The following is a 21,075-nucleotide window of genomic DNA, read 5'->3' as shown; positions in this document are numbered from 1 at the left end:
GTAGGTAAGTTAAGCCATTTGGTTTTGTGAGCATATCTAATGATTGTTAAAATCAGCTTGTCTTCATATTTTTATATATATACAATGGTATTTGGTACTAGAATTTACCATACTACCACATAATGCCACATAATAGTAGTAACAACAACAAAAAAGATAATAATATCTAATGTTCATGGGGCACTAACCATGTTGACTCATTCAGTCTTTCACAATAACTCTGGAATTAGGAACTATTATTGGTGCCATTTTTCCATTTGTGAAAACTGAGATTCAAGAGATAAGATCACACAAGTTGGCAAGTGACTAAGCCAGGACCCAGTCTGGATCTGACTTCAAAGTGGAAGTTCTTAACCTTAACACTACCAGCCTGGCCAAATCTCTCCCATTTATTTTATTTTATTTTATTTTATTTATTTTTTTTGACACAGAGTCTTGCTCTGTTGCCCCAGGCTGGAATGCAGTGGTGCAGTCTTGGCTCACTGCAAGCTCCGCCTCCTGGGCTCATGCCATTCTCCTGCCTCAGCCTCCCAAGTAGCTGGGACTACAGATGCCCACCATCACGCCCGGCTAATTTTTTATATTTTTAGTAGAGACGAGGTTTCATTCTGTTAGCCAGGATGGTCTCGATCTCCTGATCTTGTGATCCCCCTGCCTCAGCCTCCCAAAGTGCTGGGATTACAGGCATGAGACACCACGCCTGGCCCATCCATTCCATTTTTAATGTGGCAAAATTTTGGTGATAGTTATAAAATTTCATTTTTTTGTCTGTTTTTGAGACAGAGTTTTGCTCTTGTCGCCCAGGCTGTAGTGTTACCGCATGGTCTTGACCCACTGTAACCTCCACCTCTGAGTTGGCTTCAAGTGATTCTCCTGCCTCAGCCTCCTAAGTAGGTGGGATTACAGGCACCTGCCCCCATGCCCAGCTAATTTTTTGTATTTTTAGTAGAGACACGGTTTCACCGTATTGGTCAGGCTGGTCTCAAACTCCTGACCTCGGGTGATCCTCCCTCCTCAGCCTCCCAAAATGCTGAGATTACAGTCATGAGCCACCATGCCTGGCCTAAAATTTCAGTTCTACTAATTCACAGCCCATTAGAAAAGCAAAAAGTCTTTGTCCAAATGAAGAGTCTTATGTGTTTATGTAAGAAATGATGATTATGTCTTGATTGCCATTATTCCAGCCCTTCCTTGAGGAAGGAACATGGAGAAATATCCTTTTAATCCACTGAAAAAGTTTCTTGCAATCAAAAGAAATCTATTTAGGCCAAAAGTTAAAGTTTAAATTAAAACATTAAAAATCCCCAGTTGGCATATCCTAACATCCTGCTTATTTCGCTTTATGTTAAATTGGGGAAGCAGACCGAGAGTGAGATATAAGATAGCTAATAAAAATGCCTAAATAATGAGAGTGTAAACAGGAGTATTTATCTAAAGGAATGTATGAAGAAGCCTGATTAGTTGATATTAAAACAAATTAAATGTAAGTTAATGCAGAAGAAAGCCTGAGCTCTGGAGTCCAGCACCCCTGGATTTGAATACCAGCCCTACCACTTCCGTGACCTTGAGCAAGTTACCTGCCCTCTTTGGAATTCAATTTCCTCATTTGTCAAATGGAGGAACAGTACTAACCTCATAGGATGGTTTTAACTATTAAGTAAAACAATGCCAAAAATGTGTTCAGTGTAGTGCTTAGCACACACTAAAGCACTTAATGAATGTGAATTATTATAGTATCAGCACTAAAATTGCCATAGAGAAAGAGGAAAGGAGGGAGGGAAGAATGAAAAAAAGTTCGGAAGGTGGAACAAATTATTGCTTCAGACACCATGTTTTTGAGTGTTCACAAGTTGATAAAATCTCCCTGAAAAGCTTGGAGAGGCACAGGGTTGCTAACTGTTTTCCCAAGAAAAGACTTGAAGGTGGAGAAGGAAAAAGCAACTAGTAACAACTACCATATACTATTACCATCATTTCATTGATCAAGGGACAGCGCAACACCAAAAAAACTTAGAAAGGATGTAATATAATAAAAGATAGTCCATCCTTCTCATAAAAGTTAGGATGATAACCTTACATTGATAATATTTTGTTTGCCAACTTCTAAATATTTATATCTGTGAACAGGCATTTGAGAAGCATTAGTCTACAATGCCAGTCAGTTCAGAGAAGCATGTCAGATTATTTAAAAATGAGCATTATAAAACAAGACTGTGGATTGGATCTCTTCATATTTAAGTGATAGTTTGTTGGAATCTCTAACTCATATCTCATTAGGCTGATGAGAACACTAAAAGCAAAGTGCTTAACTCTGTTGGGTTTTTTTAAATCCCTCTCTGAAAAAAAGAAAGTGAATGCATTAGTAATGAATGTGTTGGTACCTCAGAGAGCATTGGATTAAATTTGGAAAATATTTTAAAGATTTTCCTCCTTTAGAGGAAGCTGCTTACTTTTCACGATTTTTTATCAAGCCTGTAGGACCTAATAGACTGTGTACACTGAACCCTTGGCACACCTGAGACCTGTGCCCCGTTCTGAGATCTGCAGCACTCACCCTCGCCACCACTGCAGTGTTTGCATCATCTCTGGGCACGCCCCCAAATATCATTTCCATCAGAATCACATATTTTTTTTATCTTAAGAATGGAGACAGTGCATACACCACAGTGGTGGTGAGTGCTGGAGTTTATTCCGCTTAAAACATTGAAATAATAAGTGATTATATATTAATCTTTTGCCTCTTCAATATTAATATAGTTTTTCCACTCAGCCTAGTCATCTAGTGGCCATTTTTCAAGGAAAGATACTGCCATTTTGCCAGAATGTCCATAGTTAGAAACATGGGCAGGACTGAAGTTGGAATGCCAGTTGAGCTTGCCTGCTGCCAAGGGACGAGTGTCTCCCACCGCTGCCCCACACTACCCAACGCCTGATGCATATTAGTACCTGGGAATATTCCACATGACCCCTGTGCCCATCTCTATGCCAGCCTCCTGGGGGCCAACCCAGAATGCACAGGACATCCACTTATTTTATGAGGCGCGTCACCGTTCACCTAACGTTCGTAAGCATGGCTTCCTAAGTGGCTTGTCTTCTCTATTGTATTATATTTTAAAGAAGAGTTTTATAAAACCCTCAAACTGTACTATAATCTGAAAAACAATAGAATGAGTTGAAGATGAAATCCTAACCCCTATTTAGGATCCTGTTTGGTTTTTTTTTAAGACACTGACATTTTTGCAAAGCGTTAATTGCTTAACAATTATTAACTATTATGACTTTCATGAGTTCGGTTGCTTACACCATTAGCTCAAAATAGCTCTCCTTTTGTTTCTGAAAATACTAACTTTTAATATCCATATGAAAATTCTCTAATCCACTTCTTTCGTTGAAACTAATACAGTATAAACATTTAGTTGAGTGCTAGCATTTTGTTCTATGGTTTTTAATTATGATTCAATCAAAACTGGAGGGTTTTGATTATGATTGTATATATTAGCTTTCATTTTTCTTAGAAACTTTTAACATTATTATTCTATGAGAAGGGTAGGTTATCTGAATACAATTTGCCAGGTGATGGTTTTTTATTACTTACCATGATTATAGTTCTACCACTTAAACTGGGTGCCAGTTATTACATACACTGAACTAAGGAGAAAGTAGTCCATTTTCTTATACTCTAGGTCTATGACCAGTAGAGTTTTGTTCCTTACCTGAAGCATGTTAATCTGATTATTATGATTATTTCTCAGTCTTAAAGTATTAAATCTTGTTTTTTAAATTATCCTTATTTTAGTTACTGTTCCATATCCATATCACCTGTGAGTCTATTCAACCAAATAATTTATCTGTATATCTAGCCAAGTTGTTTCACCTGAAGTGTTTTAACATTCTCCCCCTTATATCGCCTTCCTAAGTTTTAGAAATAGCTTTCCAAAAATAATCTCATTATTTCCCACAAAGGAATCTCCCGTTATCCCCCTAAAGAATATAAGGTTTTATTTCCCACACAAAAGCAAGCATGTCCTTCTTAGAACATCCTGGACTTCACTTGTAGTCCTTTCCAAAACCTGCATTTTTTTCTTTTCTTTTTGTTTTGTTTGTTTGTTTGTTTGTTTTGAGATGGAATTTTACCCTTGTTGCCTAGGCTGGAGTGAAATGGCGCGATCTTGGCTCACTGCGGCCTTTGGCTCACTGCAGCCTCTGCCTCCTGGGTTCAAGTGATTCTCCAGCCTCAGCCTCCCTAGTAGCTGAGATTACAGGCATGTGTCACCTCACCTGGCTAATTTTTTGTATTTTTAGTAGAGATGGGGTTTCGCCATGTTGGCCAGGCTGGCCTCGAACTCCTGGCCTCAGGTGATCCGCCCGCCTCAAAACCTGAATTATTTTGTCCTAAATGTTCTGAAAATGAGAAATGTCCCTGTTCCATGGCCTTTGACCGTTTGAAGTATCCCAGGATATTCTTATCTTTATTCTTTGGTCAGTTACAAGCTAGTCTGAATCTTAGTATTTTTTAAAGAAAAAATTACTTTGTACTTTAAAAATATATCACATGACTGCAGTTGTGGATATATGAATCTATACATGTGTTAAACTGCGCAGAACTAAACACACACACACACACCCTCTCTCTCTCATTCTCTGTCTTGCCCTCCTTCTCTCTCCAGAATTAAACTCACGTCTACAAAGTTATAGTTTCCTCAGCTTAAAACATTGAAATAGTAAGTTGTTTTTTACTATTTGGCCCCATGTTCTCATAAAAGATCAATCATAAATTTCATATTAGGCCAAGGAAATCTGACTCTTTTTTATCCCTGGCTCCTGTGGCTCTGTGACTGTGAGTTGATTGTTTTGTGCATCAATTTTTGACATTTACTATGAGAATTTAACCTTTCCTGTTTCACAGAAGTGCTATGAGAATTAATTGAATCGATGCCAGAATGGAAACAATATTTAATCAAAATTCAGAAGATGGATGAAAACATCTTCATTCTCAGTAAATGAATGCCTCCACTCATAGCAGAAAGCCCAAGTTTGCATGTAATAATATTGACATGTTGTTATTATGTATTTTGTCATTTCACAGTTGGCTAAATATCTGATTATTGACAAATTCCAAGTGTCAAACTTTGGTACAGTGAATTTGCTCACTTCTCAAAGCATAAATACTCCATATTTTATTGTCAAGATGCTATTATTTATGTCAGTAGTAACAACTAGTATTTCTATAGCATTTGGCTTCTGGGGGACTCCAGACAGTTTCTATTTATTGCCTTATAATGCTGTAATCTTGTTTTGTCACCAAATAATAGTTGGAAAAACTGAGCTTCAAGAAAGATAATTGTCCAGAGTTTCTCATCAACTGCCCTCCCCTCTGCTTAGGACCAAAAGAATTATATTCTAACGCGGGTCTAATGTTATTTCTTTTATTAGAAGAAACAACTATTTCCTGCTTTTAAAAAGTCATCACTACTGAATTTGCAAGGAAATGGATACATCCAAACCAAAGGAAGGACAGTGCTCTCAGAAGGCCAATTAAATATAAAAGTTTCTCATCAGATGGTTAATTTGAGAAGTTAGAAGAACGCTGTCTGGAGAGAACAGATTCTTAAATGCAGGGAATACTACAGGAGTGAATGAAAATGGCACCATATAAACCAAAATAACTATCCATGAGTTAGGAAGAAGACAACCTATTTGGAAGTATAAACTTCCCTGCAATACCAAAACCTTGTTTTAAAGAAACATAACAGAGTGGCCAAGCATGGTGGCTCACACCTGTAATTCCAGCACTTTGGGAGGCCGAGGAGGGTGGATCACAAGGTCAGGAGTTCGAGACCAGTCTGGCCAATATGGTGAAACTCGTCTCTACTAAAAATACAAAAATTAGTCGGGCGTGGTGGCCTGTAGTCCCAGCTACTCGGGAGGCTGAGGCAGGAGAATCGCTTGAACCCGGGAGATGGAGGTTACATTGAGCCAAGATTGCTCCACTGCACTCCAGCCTGGGTAACAGAGCAAGACTCCATCTCAAAAATAAATAAATAAATAAATAAAAAACAAAAACAAAAAACCCCATAAAGTCGGCAGGTTAAAGGACCCAGTTAGTGCAGTGATTGGTCTGACTGCATGGTTCAAATCCTGCCTGTCTCTTTAGTTGAATGTCATTTTCAACAATGTAAGATATTTGTCCTCTTTCTGTGCCTCTGCGTCCTCATTTATAAAAGATAGGCAGGCCGAGCACAGTGGCTCACACCTGTAATCCCAACACTTTGGGATACCGAGGTGAGTGGATCACCTGAGGTCAGGAGTTCGAGACCAGCCTGGCCAACATGATGAAACCCCATCTCTACTAAAAATACAAAAAATTAGCTGGGCATGGTGATGGGCACCTGTAATCCCAGCTACTCGGGAGGCTGAAGCAGGAGAATCACTTAAACCCAGGAAGCGGAGGTTGCAGTGAGCCGAGATCACGCCATTGCACTCCAGCCTGGGCAACAAGAACGAAACTCCATCTCAAAAAAAAAATAATAATAATTAAAATAAAATAAAATAAAAGATAGGCAATAATGATACCTGTTTCACAGTAGTAAATGACATAAGAACTTAAATTGTTAAACACAATACACTAACATTAGTGAATTCCCAAAAATTACTGTATAGAGTTAGGTGACTGAAGAATAAACTCTGTTCATTATTTTCTTTGCTTATTACAGTTCGAAGTATTATGAAAAGCAGAATAGCTTTTCTCATTCTAGTAAGTATATTTCTCAATAAAATAAAATCTGACACTTTTCATATTTTTGAGATCACAGATGTTCTTTCTTCTGATGAGTAAATATTGTGGAATGTTAGAGTGGAAACATCTTCCAAGTATATTTGGTTCAGCAGTTGTTCACCATTCACATTTTTATTAGTCTTTTATTGTGTGGCATTTCATGCATTATAGTGTGTGATATGTTAATTGAAAATATTTAATTTGTAGAATAAAGTTTTGCCAAATTCATTCTTTTGTTAAGCATCAATACATATAAAATAGATGCCTCTCCCAGAAGAATTTGAAGTTATAGCATGCTGTTTTCATTTTAGATCATAGCAGAACTTCAGACAACCATTTCCTCTCTGAAAGAAGAGAACAGCCAGCAGCAGCTCGCTGCAGAAAGGCGGCTCCAGGATGTTAGACAAAAGTTTGAAGATGAGAAGCAGCAGCTGATTAGAGATAATGACCAAGCAATCAAGGTAATCTGAAGACTTCAGTAACCAGTGGTACCAGCTGCTTTAATGTAATTAAAAGGAGGGCTGAAATCCCAGCAGTGGGCAGATGAATGCGGGTATCTGGCTTGTTCACACAGCCTGCAGTAATTCCATTCACTGGACTCTACCTTTGATGTATCCAGTGACTCAGGCTGACTTCCCTCTAAGAGATCGCATGCCAGCATAAAAAGTCATTTTTGGCAAGCCCAATCCATTCACATTGAACAAATATTTTAAAAATACCCTGTCCTTTCTCTTGAGAACCACTTTGGAATTGTCTCTTGAAATTAGAATGACTGTTTGAGCCCAGCACTGCTGGCTGTTAAAGTCAGAAGTCAGCTTCCAATTTGCATTCTGTTCTTTGCCCACATCCTTTCATTATGTATTCACATAATGAAAAATAACCTGTTCGAAGCTTGGAATGCCAACCATTTGATGTGCTTTGACACAGTACAGGATAGATATGTTGCTGCTGAGAAACTAGGTTGTTTCCAAATGACTTCAGAGAATCACACCCTTAATAGCAACAGAAAATTCCCTGGACCCCAATTCTTTCAGTGATAGGCAGTTAGATCTCCAAGTAGTTTTTTCTTGGCTTCATAGCAGTGAATATTATTGTATGTGTCTACATCATACTGGGTTTAATGTGTGAAGATAAGCATCTGGAAACCTTTATAAATAAGGCTTAAAAGAGAACAAAAAATTTTTAAAGAATTCCCAGCAAAAGATTATTTTTCAGCGACTTTAGTTTGACATAACAATACTTAAAGCATGTGGAGTAATCATACAAAGCAAAGAACAATAAAAGAAAAATTGGGGTTTTATAGCTGCCCTTTCCTGCCTCACCTCTGCATCTTCTTTTTCTATAGCCTATTGCAGGCAATCTGAGTAATGTTGGGAAGAGTTAATGTTAACGTCAGTTGCTTTTTATATATTCCCTTTAAGCTGAGACAACACTAGATAGAATAAAAAGCCTTAACAGATGGACAAAACCTTCAAGGCCTTTACATCCGGCCTCCTCACTTTACCATTGAGGACTTTTTTTTTTTTAAATGACATTTTTCCTATATATTTCCACCTGCAAGCTTATTTCCCCTACCTGTGTTATGAGACCAAAAAAAAAAGAGAGAGATTTTTTTTTCATATTCTGGTGGTTTAAAAACATCTTTCAAGTTTTTTTCATTTACAAATGCACAGGAAGTGCCTCCATTGATCTATGGAACTGTTTTGCTTCACATAAATTGCATTGCATATTTTGTTTAAATTGTTTTAGTTCTATAAAATTTACATATTAAGTGCATTTCTGTTTCACTTTATATCCAAATGCCAAGTAGTAGGTAATATCCAAATTTTAAATGAACAATCAAATCTCAATATAAGCAAAAATGGAAAATATGAATGCACTCCTGACAACATAGTTCTGGTATTGTTTCTTGATGATTAAAACAATCTTGAAAGAATTATAATTAGTACAGTTGCTCATTTTAAACTAATCTTACCGTTTTAATTATTTAATTTTTAAATTAATAATAATTTAATTATTAATCCTTACAGTTTTATAATATATATAAAAACCATATGTACCATATGTTACCTGAAAATAAAAAATTAAAATTACAGTATAGGTAAGATATAGCTAAGTTTTGATTCACTCACTTAGATTATACATAAAGTAAATGACATTTCTTTTTTACTAACCTACATTAAAGTTGCTAAGGTAATTGATTCATTAGCGTTCATTGCCTTGGCTCTTTTTTTAAGGCTATATCACAAAAAATACTGTGAATAATAGCTGATATTTACTCATCATGTACTATGTTCCAGGCTCTGCCATTTTCATTCATCTCATGTTCCATTATCTCATTTAAGCCTTATGGTAATCTTCATGAGGAAGGTATTTCTGTCATCCCCATATTACAAATGGGGAAACTGCGACTATGAGGTTAAATAACTAGCCCAAGATCATCCTGCTGAACAATTGGCAGAGGCAGTTTCAAGCCACAATCTGTCTTACTTGAGAGCCTCAACTATTAACTATTATACCATACCCCAGTGTACTACATTCTGTCCATAAAAATGAGTCCAATGACCAAGTGCGAAAATGAACCTAGATATTCTCATTCTATTCTTCTCTCTGCATGCATGATATAACATTTTTGCAACAGTTGTTTGATTTGGACATTCTGATTATATTTAAGTGTTTTGTACACATAGATTTAGGTACATGAATAGATATTGATACTCAGAGAGAGGCACAGCCACTATGAGGCTTGATTTTCTGGGACCAAATACATTTGTCTGCCGATATATTCAATAGTGCCGTAAAAGTAGCGTGCATGCTAATTGTGAGACATACTTCACTCCTCTTCTGGGTTGATGATGAACTGACCTTTTTCAAGCTGGTGATCAAGAATGGAGACAGAGAGTAAACCTAGTACTCATTCTGTCAGAGCTTATAATAATGTTTCCGCAGATAAATCATTAAAGTAATTCTAGAGAAAATTTGAGGTATACTGAAATCCACTTAAAGGGTCACCAGTCATGTGCAATATAACTTGATAAAACATTTCTGAAGGATAATTTGGCAATACCTATCATTATTAAATTGCCTGAGAGATATACCTAGCCTTTGACCCATTTTCAGAATTTGCCCAAAGGTGGCAATTAATAATCGCACTAAGCTTTAGCTAATCAAAAAGATGCTTATTCTAGCTTTCATCCTTTCAGTCAATAGTTATTTATTCAGCTCCTCTTATGTGACAGGTACCTGCAACACCAGCATTCTCTATATCCTTTCTATATTTTTAACTATAGCAAATACACTGAAAACTGTGCACTATAGGAAATGATGTTGGAGAGCATATTTAAGGATATTGAAAATGTTCACATGATATTTTTCAATGAAAATGCACATCCCAAAACATGTAGATATGAGCTCATTTTTGCAAAACAAAAGTATAACTCAAGAGAAAAAAAGACTACAATTATATCAAAATTTTACTAATGGATATCTCTGAGTGGTAGAATTTATGATTTTTTAATTTTATCTATATTTAAACTATAATAGCACTTTTGCACAGAGAAGCAATAAAAATTGTTTGGTAAAAAGGGAAAAGCTACCAGCCTGAAGAAATCCATTGAACATTATGGGAATAGTGGTAGGTGAGACTAACAGCAGGCATGATCCTCACTGTCCAAGAAATAACAGATGAAGTAAGGTCTTTTACAAAACAGAATTCCTTTAGTGTAAAAAGAGTTACACAAACGAACAAAATTCATAAGAGTAGATTTTTTTTTTTTTCTGAGATGGAGTCTTGCTCTGTTGCCCAGGCTGGAGTGCAGTGGCACGATCTCAGCTCACTGCAACTTCTGCCTCCTGGGTTCAAGCAATTCTCCTGCCTCAGCCTCCCACCAAGTAGCTGAGATTACAGGTGCCCACCACCACACCTGGCTAATTTTTGTGTTTTTAGTAGAGATGGGGTTTCACCGTGTTGGCCAGGCTGGTCTCAAACTCCTGAGCTCAGGTGATCCGCCCACCTCAGCCTCCCAAAGTGCTAGGATTACAGGCAAAAGCCACGACACCCAGCAAGAGTAGATCTTTTATGCTGTAACACCCTATCTTCTAAAAATCAATAGCAGAAAAATCTTATTTGTCACTTATTTACTGCCTTAGCTCACTCCTTACATTCAAAGTCACACCTTTCAAAAGAGTTATCACCACTGCATACCCCAAAACTTGATGGCTTAGAGCAATGTCTATCTGTCCATAATTCTTTGGATCAGAAATTTGGGCAGGGATCAGCTGGGTGGCTCATCTGCTCAATGTGTGGCATTGGCTGGGGTGCCTCATGAGGTTACGTTCAGCAGAAAGCTTGGCTGGGGTTGGAATGTCTGAGCTGGTTTCAGGCCCATGCCATATGGCCTTTTTAACAGATTAATCAGACTTTTCACCTAATAGCTGATGTCAAAGAGAAATAATTAAAAGGGGTAAAAGCAGAACCTGTATTTCCATTAAGCCCTGCCCTAGAAAGATTCACAAAGTCACTTCCACCACATTTGATTGACCAAGATAGGTCATAGGGCCAGCCCAGAATCTAGGAGAGGAGAAATAGTGGCCATTCTCTCAGTGGGAGGAATGGCATAGATTTTGAGGCCATCTTAAATATACCACAGTAGTCTATACTAAAGGTCCGGTTTTTATCTCCCATTTATTCCTCCACTATACAAAATAGTACAAAGAGGAAAATATCTATATTCCTACTACCTATAATCAACATTATTTAACATCATGGCATGTTTGCATCCATCGTTTTTTATAAAGAAAATCTATTCTCTTGTTTTTGAAGAAGTAGAAATGTCATATGCTCATTTATAAATAATTTAAAATGCAAGAATAAAAAACGGTAACAGTTTTTAAAGTCACCCCAAATCCTATCATCCAGAAATAACCATCATAGAATTAAGGTAAACATTATTTCTGATATCCTACTATGTATAAGGGAAAAAGAACAGAAAGCTGAGTAGGTTTTTGAAGTGAGTACTATAGATTTTTTTTGTTGTTTTAGAAAAATCTTTAATTTTACTTTAATTCAACAGATGAAAGAAACTAGAGTAAAACAGAGGAACTGTTGAATTTTTGGACAGAACATGTTGATTTTGGCTGAAAAACGTGTACTTTTGCACCCTCATACTTTCTCCCGTAACCCTTCCCTGCCACCTCCTACCTTGGATAGTAGTAGTATTTTCACACTGTCCGGGTTTATGATATTCACAATTTTTAAACCATATCCTACAGTTTAATTCTCATGCTATATTTCAATCTATGCAGTGTTTATACTAGGCCTTTTACCATAGTGGCTCCATTCCCACAGTTTTTACTTTGATTTGTTTCTTAATTGATTGGATGGTGCTGTCTTCCCTGAGTTTTTTCATGTTTAAGAATGTCTGCTGGCTAACCTGTATGATTGAATGGCATGTTACGTGGGTGCGTTGTTCCTGTTCACATTTTCTTCCCATGTGTAAACACGGCTCATCGAGTGTTTAAGATTGCTATGAGAAGCCTGGGCTAGACAGACCAGCAGACATGACCCCGCAGACTTTTCTGTCTGCAGACCAGCAGACATAGACCGAGTGCACCTCCATGGAAGTGATTTGCATTTTCTAAGGCATTCCTGAAGAAGTCTTTCTTTCTCATGTAAGTTTAGTAGATTAACCAGGATAAATTCAGTAAGCGACTGAGATATGTCTACATGTTCAGTATTCAATAGCAAATGCTTCTGAGGCATAGTGGTTCTCCTTGTAAGTGAAACTGACTTGTAGTGAGTGTCTCTGTGTGTTCTCTGACCTGAGGGAAGGGGAAGGCAGAGCTGGCGCACAAGCCAGCATGCATCTGGCTGAACGGACTGTTCTCGTTTTGAGATTATGTTAAGTGTGTTTCAGGGTTCACACTACCTACACGGGAGCAGCATCTTCTATTCCTTCGAGTTTGTAATGATCCCAATTTGGTGTATGTCTCTGAAGTCCTTTCCTCAGAGGTAGCCAGCCCTGATGTTTATCTGTTTTTCTACCACATCCATCTCCCCTACTCTCAGCCAGAAGAGGAAAAAAATGAGGCTGCCATGCCATTTGCTTCTGTCCAGATTTGGTGACAGTATTGAGAATTCTCAGGATTTTGACTCATAAAAAAATAGTGATCCTAGGGGCATGGGCAAGTTTTGAAGTTGAGCGCCTGTGTAACGCTTCACTGTGCTCCAGAATTACGTTTCTTTCCTTGACCATAGGTTTTTGATGGTTTTTGTATGATGTCTACCTTACCACCCAATATTGTTCTGTTGGTGCATTTTTGCTAGCTTTTACTCTTCTTTACTGATTTTATTGGTGTTGGGAGAGGGACATTCAATCTACTATCTAATCTTGAGAAGCCTATCTGACTTCTTTATAACATTTAACAAGGATCTTCTGCTGCTCAGATATTACAACAATAATGCTGCCTAACAAACACTTTTGGAGACTCAGTGGCTTTCACTCACATTTTTTTTTCTTGGAACATGTCTGCGGGTCGCTGTTGTGGTTCAAATTCAGAATGTGCATTGACTGACTGGGTTTGACTCCAGGCTTTAGATCGGATTCAGGCCAGCTCTACACGTCTGTACAGTTGGCTTGGACTAGTAGTTGTCCGGAATATCCTGTTCATGGTAGATTACAGAAGTGCAAGAGGATGGGTTGAAAGAAATCACTGCATCCTCAGCCTCATTTCTGTCCACATCAATGAGGCAGGGAAATTATATACTGACTCTAGTTAGAAGACCATGAACATCTGTGAACAACGATTTAATCTGCACATGACTGGCCTCTAAAAACTTCCTTAGCTCTGTGGTAGCACTTTCCTGGAGCATCTACCTTTCGGAACCCTTCTTTCCCATTCTTGTTCCCGTCTCCTCTTTTTTGCACTGAAATAATGGTATTAGGGCCTATTTTGTTTTCTCTGTATATACTGGATTGTCCCTGGACAATCTCATCCCTCCATGTTAACTTCCAGACAAATGAATTTTGAATTTTCTTCGCCATTCAAACTTTTCTCCTGAGCCCTCAGTCCACATTTCTGACTACTACTGGACATTTCCATTTGGATGGACCATAGACTGTACACTCTAGACTTGTCATAAACTGAATTTATCTTCCTCTTGCTCTTCTCCCAGCCCTAGCCTGCTCTTCTTCTTGTATTGATTATCTGAATTAAAGTACCACCATCATCCACCTACTCACTGAAGTCAGATTTCCTAGAAATCCCCCTGAATTAATTATTTCCTTCCCTTACCTCTTATAGGTCAGTTCCTAGAGAAAACTCCTAAATATCTCCAAACTCATACCCCACTCCCCAATCACTACATCCTACCTTCTAGGTCAGATCGTCATCATCTTTGACCTTGCCTAGCACAATCACCCTTATCTAGAATCACTGCCAATAACTCGACCCTCTCAGATCTATGCCTCACACTATTGATAAGGTAACTTTTCTAAAACGCAAATATGGGCATGTTGTTTTTTCTTAAAATTCATCAATGGCTTTCTATTGCCTACAGGATAAAACCTATACTTGTCAGCATGGCATACAAAACACTTTATGATCTAACAGCAGCTCTTAAGGTATTCTCTGCAGACTCCGATGACTCCCTGAGACCTTTACAATAGCCCCACAAGGTCAAAACTATTTTCATAATAACACAAAGACATCACTTTCCTTTTTTACTATATTGATACTTAACAGATGATATAGAAGCAGTGGTGGGTAAAACTGGTGGTGGCTTCACACAAAACAAGGCTTTAACATGAAACCATATGACTGGTCATTATTTTCTTCACTACCATGTACTTATGGTTAAAAAAAAAGCAATAAAATATACAGACGGTCCCTTATTTACAGTGGCTCAACTTACAATTTCTCGACTTTATGATAGGTTAATCAGGGTATTAAGTGCATTTTCAAGTTAACGATATTTTCTACTTATATTGGGTTTATTGAGACTTAACACCATCTTAGTTGAAGAGCGTCTGTATTGATTTTGTTAAATCTCAAACCTCGAGGACACATCTCTTTTAATATTAATAGGAAGTACACATGAAGCATTTCTACTGCATACTGAAGTAGGATGACTGTCTTAGAGAAAAGCAGTTCTGTGTCTGTATGAGTATGAGCTGAACTCTAGTCACTCTGAAAGAACGATTGACAGGCAACCTATGCTTATTCACACCTGAGTATTTGGCAGATGTTTTCTTGAAAATGAATGAAATGAAACAAGCCTGACATTTCAAGGATAACAACTGACTATATTGTTGCTAATGATAAAATTTGAGCTTTCAAGCAAAAATTAGAATTTTGGAAAACTAATACCACCACTGTGAACCTGACAGCCTCACAATACTTACAGACTTTTCTGTTAAGATCGGTGATATTATTAGTGATGTGGATGGGAAGGAAGAGAATGAAGTGTATCAACATTTGGAAGATTTGTATAACTCACAGAACCATGTTTTCCAAATGACAAACACCTGATGTTACAAAACCATGCCTGAGTAAAAGATCCATTCAAACTACAAAAGAGACCAATGGATGTTAGTGTAATAGTATGAAAAGCTCACTGATAGAGTTTCAGATTCCACATTGCAACTAACTTTTAAGAAGCTACCACTTGTCAAGTTTTGGCATAGTAACAAAAATATCCACGGTCATCTAAAAAGGCTACTAAAATACTCCTCCGTTTTCTAACTTCTTATCTGTGTGAGACTAGATTTTCTTCCTATTCTTCAATCAAAGTAACATCTTGCAAGAGATTGAATGCAGAAGCATATTTGAGAATCAGCTGCCTTCTCTCAAATCAGGCATTGAAAAGATTTGCAAAAAATGAAACATAGCTAGTTGTCTCACTAATTTTTTTTTGCTTTGGAAAGTAGTTATTTTTCTTTTAAAATATTATGTTTACACATAATAGGTTTATTACTATTTTAATGAATAAAATGTTTTAGTATTTCTTAGTTTTAATATGTAATATGATAAATTCAGTAGATGTAATCCACATATACAAAACCTCTTTGGGGTTGTCAGTTTGTAAGAGTGGAAAGGAATCCTGAAACCCAACACTTGGAGAACCACTTGTCTAGACATCACCCTCCAGTCCCCCTCATCAGCTGCCAGTGCTCAGCATAGATGCCATGTTCTCTATTATCCCATGCCCCATGGGAAATGCCCATGAGCTCTGTGTAAAGTGTCCTTTCCCTTTGACTTAAGGTCATCTTTTCTGTGAAGCATCAGAGTGAGAAACTCATGCCAACCTTATTCATCCCTCTAATGAAGTGTTTGCTGTGTTACAATGCTGACCCACAATCCCTCACCCAGTCCAAATCTGCAGGTTCTAGGAAGGTGGTGCTTGTGCTGTATCTGCATTGGGTCCTGGGACAGCACAGTCTACTCAGACAAATACAGGAACAGTGAAATGTGTGAGTGTCCCCAGTGAATGAGACAAGCAGAGATTATAAGTACCCACCCAACATCAGTCAGGTTTTTTTCCCAAAGAAGTTAACTGCAGACTTTCAAAAACAATTTGTGTTTTTCAGAGGATTTTTGGATTTCAGGATTGCAGATACAACCTTGTGGACCTGTATTTAGATTATCTTTCTCACCATCTAGACTGTGAGGTTTTTGAGAGCAAGCTTTAGTGCAATGTTTGTTTCAATGGAAGTGCTGGAAATAACACAGAGTAAACGAATGATGTTCCCTCATAAATCACAAAAGGTTCTGATAACAAATAGTGTCACTTTATTCTCTTGTGATTTTATTTTTAGTGGCAGCAAGCTCATAAATATTTTGTAATGGTATAGCAGATATTGGGAGAGAACTCAGATCTTGCCATATATTTTGCCTAATTATGCAGATTCTAAAAAAAATGTGCTTGTATATTCAGACACACCTCGTTTTATTGCACTTCATTTTATTGCATCTCACAGACATTGTGTTTTTTACAATTCAAGGTTTGTGGCAGCTCTGTGTCAAGCCTATTGGCACCATTTTTCCAACAGCATGTGCTTACTTTATGTCTCTGTGTCACATTTTGGTAATTCTCGCAATATTTCAGACCTTTTCATTATTATATTTGTTATGGTGATTGATCTGTTTTCAGTGATCTTCGATGTTACTATTGTCATTGTTTTGGGGTGCCACGAACTGCACCCATGGGAGACAACAAACAATAAATGTTGTGTGTATCCTAACTGCTCCACTTCCTGGCCATTCCCCCATCTCTCTCCATCTCCTTGGGCCTTCCTCTTCCCTGAGACACAACAATATTGACGTAGGTCAATTAATAATTCTACAATGGCCTCTAAGTGTTCAAGTGAAAAGAAGAGTCACACATCTCTAACTTTAAACCAAAAGCTAGAAATTACTAAGTTCAGTGAGGAAGGCATGTTGAAAGCCGAGACAGGCCCAAAGCTAGGCCTCTTGTACCAAACAGCCACATTGTGAATGCAAAGGAGAAGTTCTTGAAGGAAATTAAAAGTGCTTCTCCAGTGAACACATGAATGGCAGAAAGCAAAGCAGCTTTGTGGTGATAGGGAGAAAATTGTAGCAGTCTAGTAGAAGATCAAACTAGCCATAACCTTTCCTTAAGCGAAAGTCTAATTCAGAGCAAGGCCATAAATTTCTTCAATTCTGTGAAGGCTGAGAGAAGTGAGGAAGCTGCAGAAAAAAAGTCTGAAGCTAGCAGAGGCTTGTTCATAAGGTTTAAGGAAAGAAGCCATCTCCATAACGTAAAAATGCAAGGTGAAGCAGCAAGTGCTGAAGCTACAGCAAGTTTCCCAGAAGATCTAGCTAAGGTCATTGATGAAGGTGACTACACTAAATGGCAGATTTTCTGTGTAGATGAAACAGCCTTCTATTGGAAGAAGATGCCATCTAGGACTTTTATTGCTAGAGAAGCTTTAAAACTACAAAGGACAGGCTAACTCTCTTGTTCAAGGCAAGTGCAGCTGGTGACTAAGGCCAGGGCTCATTAACCATTCCAAAAATCCTAGGACCCTAAAGAATGATGCTAAATCTAATCTGCCTGGGCTTTTTCAGTGGAACAAGAAAGCCTGTACTGCAGCTTGGTTTACAGCGTGGTTTAGTGAATATTTTAAGTCTGCTATTGAGACCTCCTGCTCAGAAAAAAAAGATTCCTTTAAAAAAAATTACTGCTGATTAACCATGCACCTGGTCACCCAAGAGCTCTGATGGAGATGTACAAGGAGATGAATGTTGTTTTCTTGCCTGCTAACACAGCATCCATTCTCCAGCTCATGAATCCAGGAGTCATTTCAACTTTCAAGTCTTATTATGTCAAAAATACACTTCATAAGACGATAGCTGCCATAGATGGTAATTCCTCTGATGGATCTGGGCAAAGTAAATTGAAAACTTTCTGGAAAGGCTTCACCATTTTAGAGCCATTAAGAACATTGTTTATTCATGGAAGAGGTCAAAATATCAACATTAACAGGAGTTTGGAAGAAGTTGATTCCAACTCTCACAAATGACTTTGAGGAAGTAACTGCAGATGTGGTAGAATAGCAAGAGAACTAGAATTGGAAATGGAGCCTAAAGATGTGACTGAATTGCTGCAACCTCATGACCAAACTTGAATGAAGAGTTGCTTTTTTTTTTTTTTTTTGAGACGGAGTCTCGCTCTGTCACCCAGGCTGGAGTGCAGTGGCGCAATCTTGGCTCACTGCAAGCTCCGCCTCCCGGGTTCACGCCATTCTCCTGCCTCAGCCTCTCCAAGTAGCTGGGACTACAGGCGCCCGGCACCACGCCCGGCTAATTTTTTTGAATTTTTTTTTTTGTAGAGACAGGGTTTCACCGTGGTCTCGATCTCCTGACCTCGTGATCCGCCCGCCTCGGCCTCCCAAAGTGCTGGGATTACAAGCGTGAGCCATTGCGCCTGGCCGAAGAGTTGCTTTTTATGGATGAGCAAAGACAATGTTTTCTTGAGATGGAATCTACTCCTGGTGAAGATGCTGTGAACACTGTTGAAATGACAGCATAGGATTTAGAATATTTTATCAACTTAGTTGATAAAGCAGTGGCAGGATTTGAGAAGCTGGACTCCCATTTTCAAAGAAATTCTACTGTGGTTAAATCAAACAGCATCATATGCTACAGAGAAATCTTCTGTGAAAGGAAGTCAATTGGTGCAGTGAACTTTATTTTTATCTTGTTTAAGAAATTGCCGCAGCCACCCCAGCCTTCAGCAACCACCACCCTTATTAGTCAGCTGCCATCAGCATCAAAAGCAAGACCCTCCACCAATAAAAAGATTAGCACTCTCTGGGCGCTCAGATGATTGTTAACATGTCTTAGCAATAGGAAAGTTTTAATTAAGGTATGTACATTGTTCTTTTAGACATAATGCTATTGCACACTTAATAGACTACAGTATAGTGTAAACATGACTTTTATATGCACCGGGAAACCAAAAAATATGTGAGACTCTCTTTATCATGGTATACACTTTATTACAGTGGTCAGGAACTGAACTTGCAGTATCTCCGAGGTATGCCTGTATTATCTAAGAACATAATTTGTATATTCCAGGGGCAATGCCCACAAAAGGCTGTATGCCAAAGCCAGGTTATCTAAATGTGAGTTAGCACTATCCACTGAGCTCACAGAAGTTCATTTGGGGAAATGTTAGAAATAGTTCTTTAAAGAGACTGTGGAACATTCTTCTGGCATCACTGCACCACCAGGGCTAAGTCCTTTCTTTGAAGCTAGCGTATTGAAAGTTTCTCACTGTGAAGCCAGATGTCCAAGCAGAGATTTCATATCAAGGAGAAATGTTGTAAAATTTTTGCTCGCAGACATAGAAAAGAGATTTTACAGCATTGATGCTTCTCTCCCTTGGCTACTGACTGGAGTTCACAAGAAAAGGTCAGCTGCCAGTAGGACATCTAGCAATCTGGTCTGTGTTACCAGAATTGCTTGGTTGGGGGCGGGGGGTGGGGGGTGTAGAATATTTCATAAGATTGGGCAATTCTTACTGTGCTAAAAGCTTACAGGAATCAATTTCCCAAAGAATAAAATTACAAACCTCACTGTGGTGTTTTAGTAGCATTGAGAAACGGGAAGAAATCTCGATGCCTAGCATCAAATGGCATTGTTTGGGACCTGTTCATTATTTAATTCTTGTCTCCCCTGTATGCACGTCCTAAGGGCACAAGGAAAGTGGCATTTTCTTTGTGCCCTCCTGAATTAGAATTAATAATGCTAAGAATAGAAATATATTTTCCATCCCACCTAAGAAGGTTTGCCTGCTCACTCAGAAATGAAGACAGAGCCATTCAGTCATAGTAGCATAAAGCATAAGTGCCATTTTTCAGGAAGAATGCTCTGGAAGATAAGCTTGGATACACTGTAGCCGTGAATGACCTTGCTTCCTAGAGCAAGGAGAAGCAGTAGAAATAAATGAGCATAGAAGAAATGAACAATTCTCTCTCAAAAGTTTTTTTTTACTCCATAGCTTCCCTCCGATTCTATTCTCTGGCAGTTTTTATTTTATTTTAAAACTAGTCAAATAAGATTCTTTGTTCAGTGGACAAAATCCTTCAAGTGCGATAAGAGCTATTTTTAGCCACTGGAACATTGCCTTGTGTACGTTAAGGAATCAATTAAGGTTTGATGAGTGAATGCATGAATGTGTGAGTAGAGAGAGTGTGATCAAAAGAACACAGGTGAAAGTAGATTCCTCTTCACCAATGGCTAAATTGTACTCTTTGGAAGTCACTAGGTGACTATATATGGTTAATTAGTTTTTCTGTTTGTTTGTTTGAGATAGGATCTCACTGTGTGGCCCAGGCTGGAGTGCAGTGGCACGATCTTGGCTCTCTGCAGCCTCCAACTCCTGGGCTCAAGTGATCCTCCCTCCACAGACCCCAACCTTAGTAGCTGGGACTACAGATACAGGTCACCACGCCCAGCTAGTTTTTGTATTTTTAGTAGAGACAGGGTTTCACCATGTTGCCCAGGCTGGTGGTTAATTGTATTATTGCATGGTCCAAAATGAAGTACTTTGGTTAATAAACTATTGGAATATATATGGATAATTTTAGTTTTTTAATTTTAAAAATTTAACAAAAAACTACTTGGACATTGTTAATCTTTAATAATGCTAAACTGTATTGGAGATAGTTCAAAGGCAGTATAATGAACATAATGATCATTGAGTGATGTAAATATAAGCCTCAGCAACCAAAATTACTGAATGATCAATTTAATATGTATTAGGTGGTACAAAA

The 21,075-nt window shown here is 38.1% G+C and overlaps 1 protein-coding gene across 2 annotated transcripts in view; it reads left to right on the top strand.

The window, feature by feature from the left end:
* LOC116463810 (centrosomal protein of 112 kDa) overlaps positions 1 to 21,075 on the top strand; it is a 390,683-nt gene that overhangs the window by 351,022 nt on the left and 18,586 nt on the right. For both annotated transcript variants that reach the window (XM_058434855.1, XM_032147075.3), the window contains exon 17: positions 7,087 to 7,236. In XM_058434855.1, coding sequence (XP_058290838.1) covers positions 7,087 to 7,236 — 150 coding nt within the window. The remainder of the gene's footprint in view (positions 1 to 7,086; positions 7,237 to 21,075) is intronic.

The sequence above is a fragment of the Hylobates moloch genome, unplaced genomic scaffold (genome assembly GCF_009828535.3).
Source record: "Hylobates moloch isolate HMO894 unplaced genomic scaffold, HMol_V3 SCAFFOLD_67, whole genome shotgun sequence".
Taxonomy (NCBI): Eukaryota; Metazoa; Chordata; class Mammalia; order Primates; family Hylobatidae; genus Hylobates; species Hylobates moloch.
The sequence above is the reverse complement of the archived record's forward strand: the minus strand, read 5'-3'. Positions and strand labels throughout refer to the sequence as shown.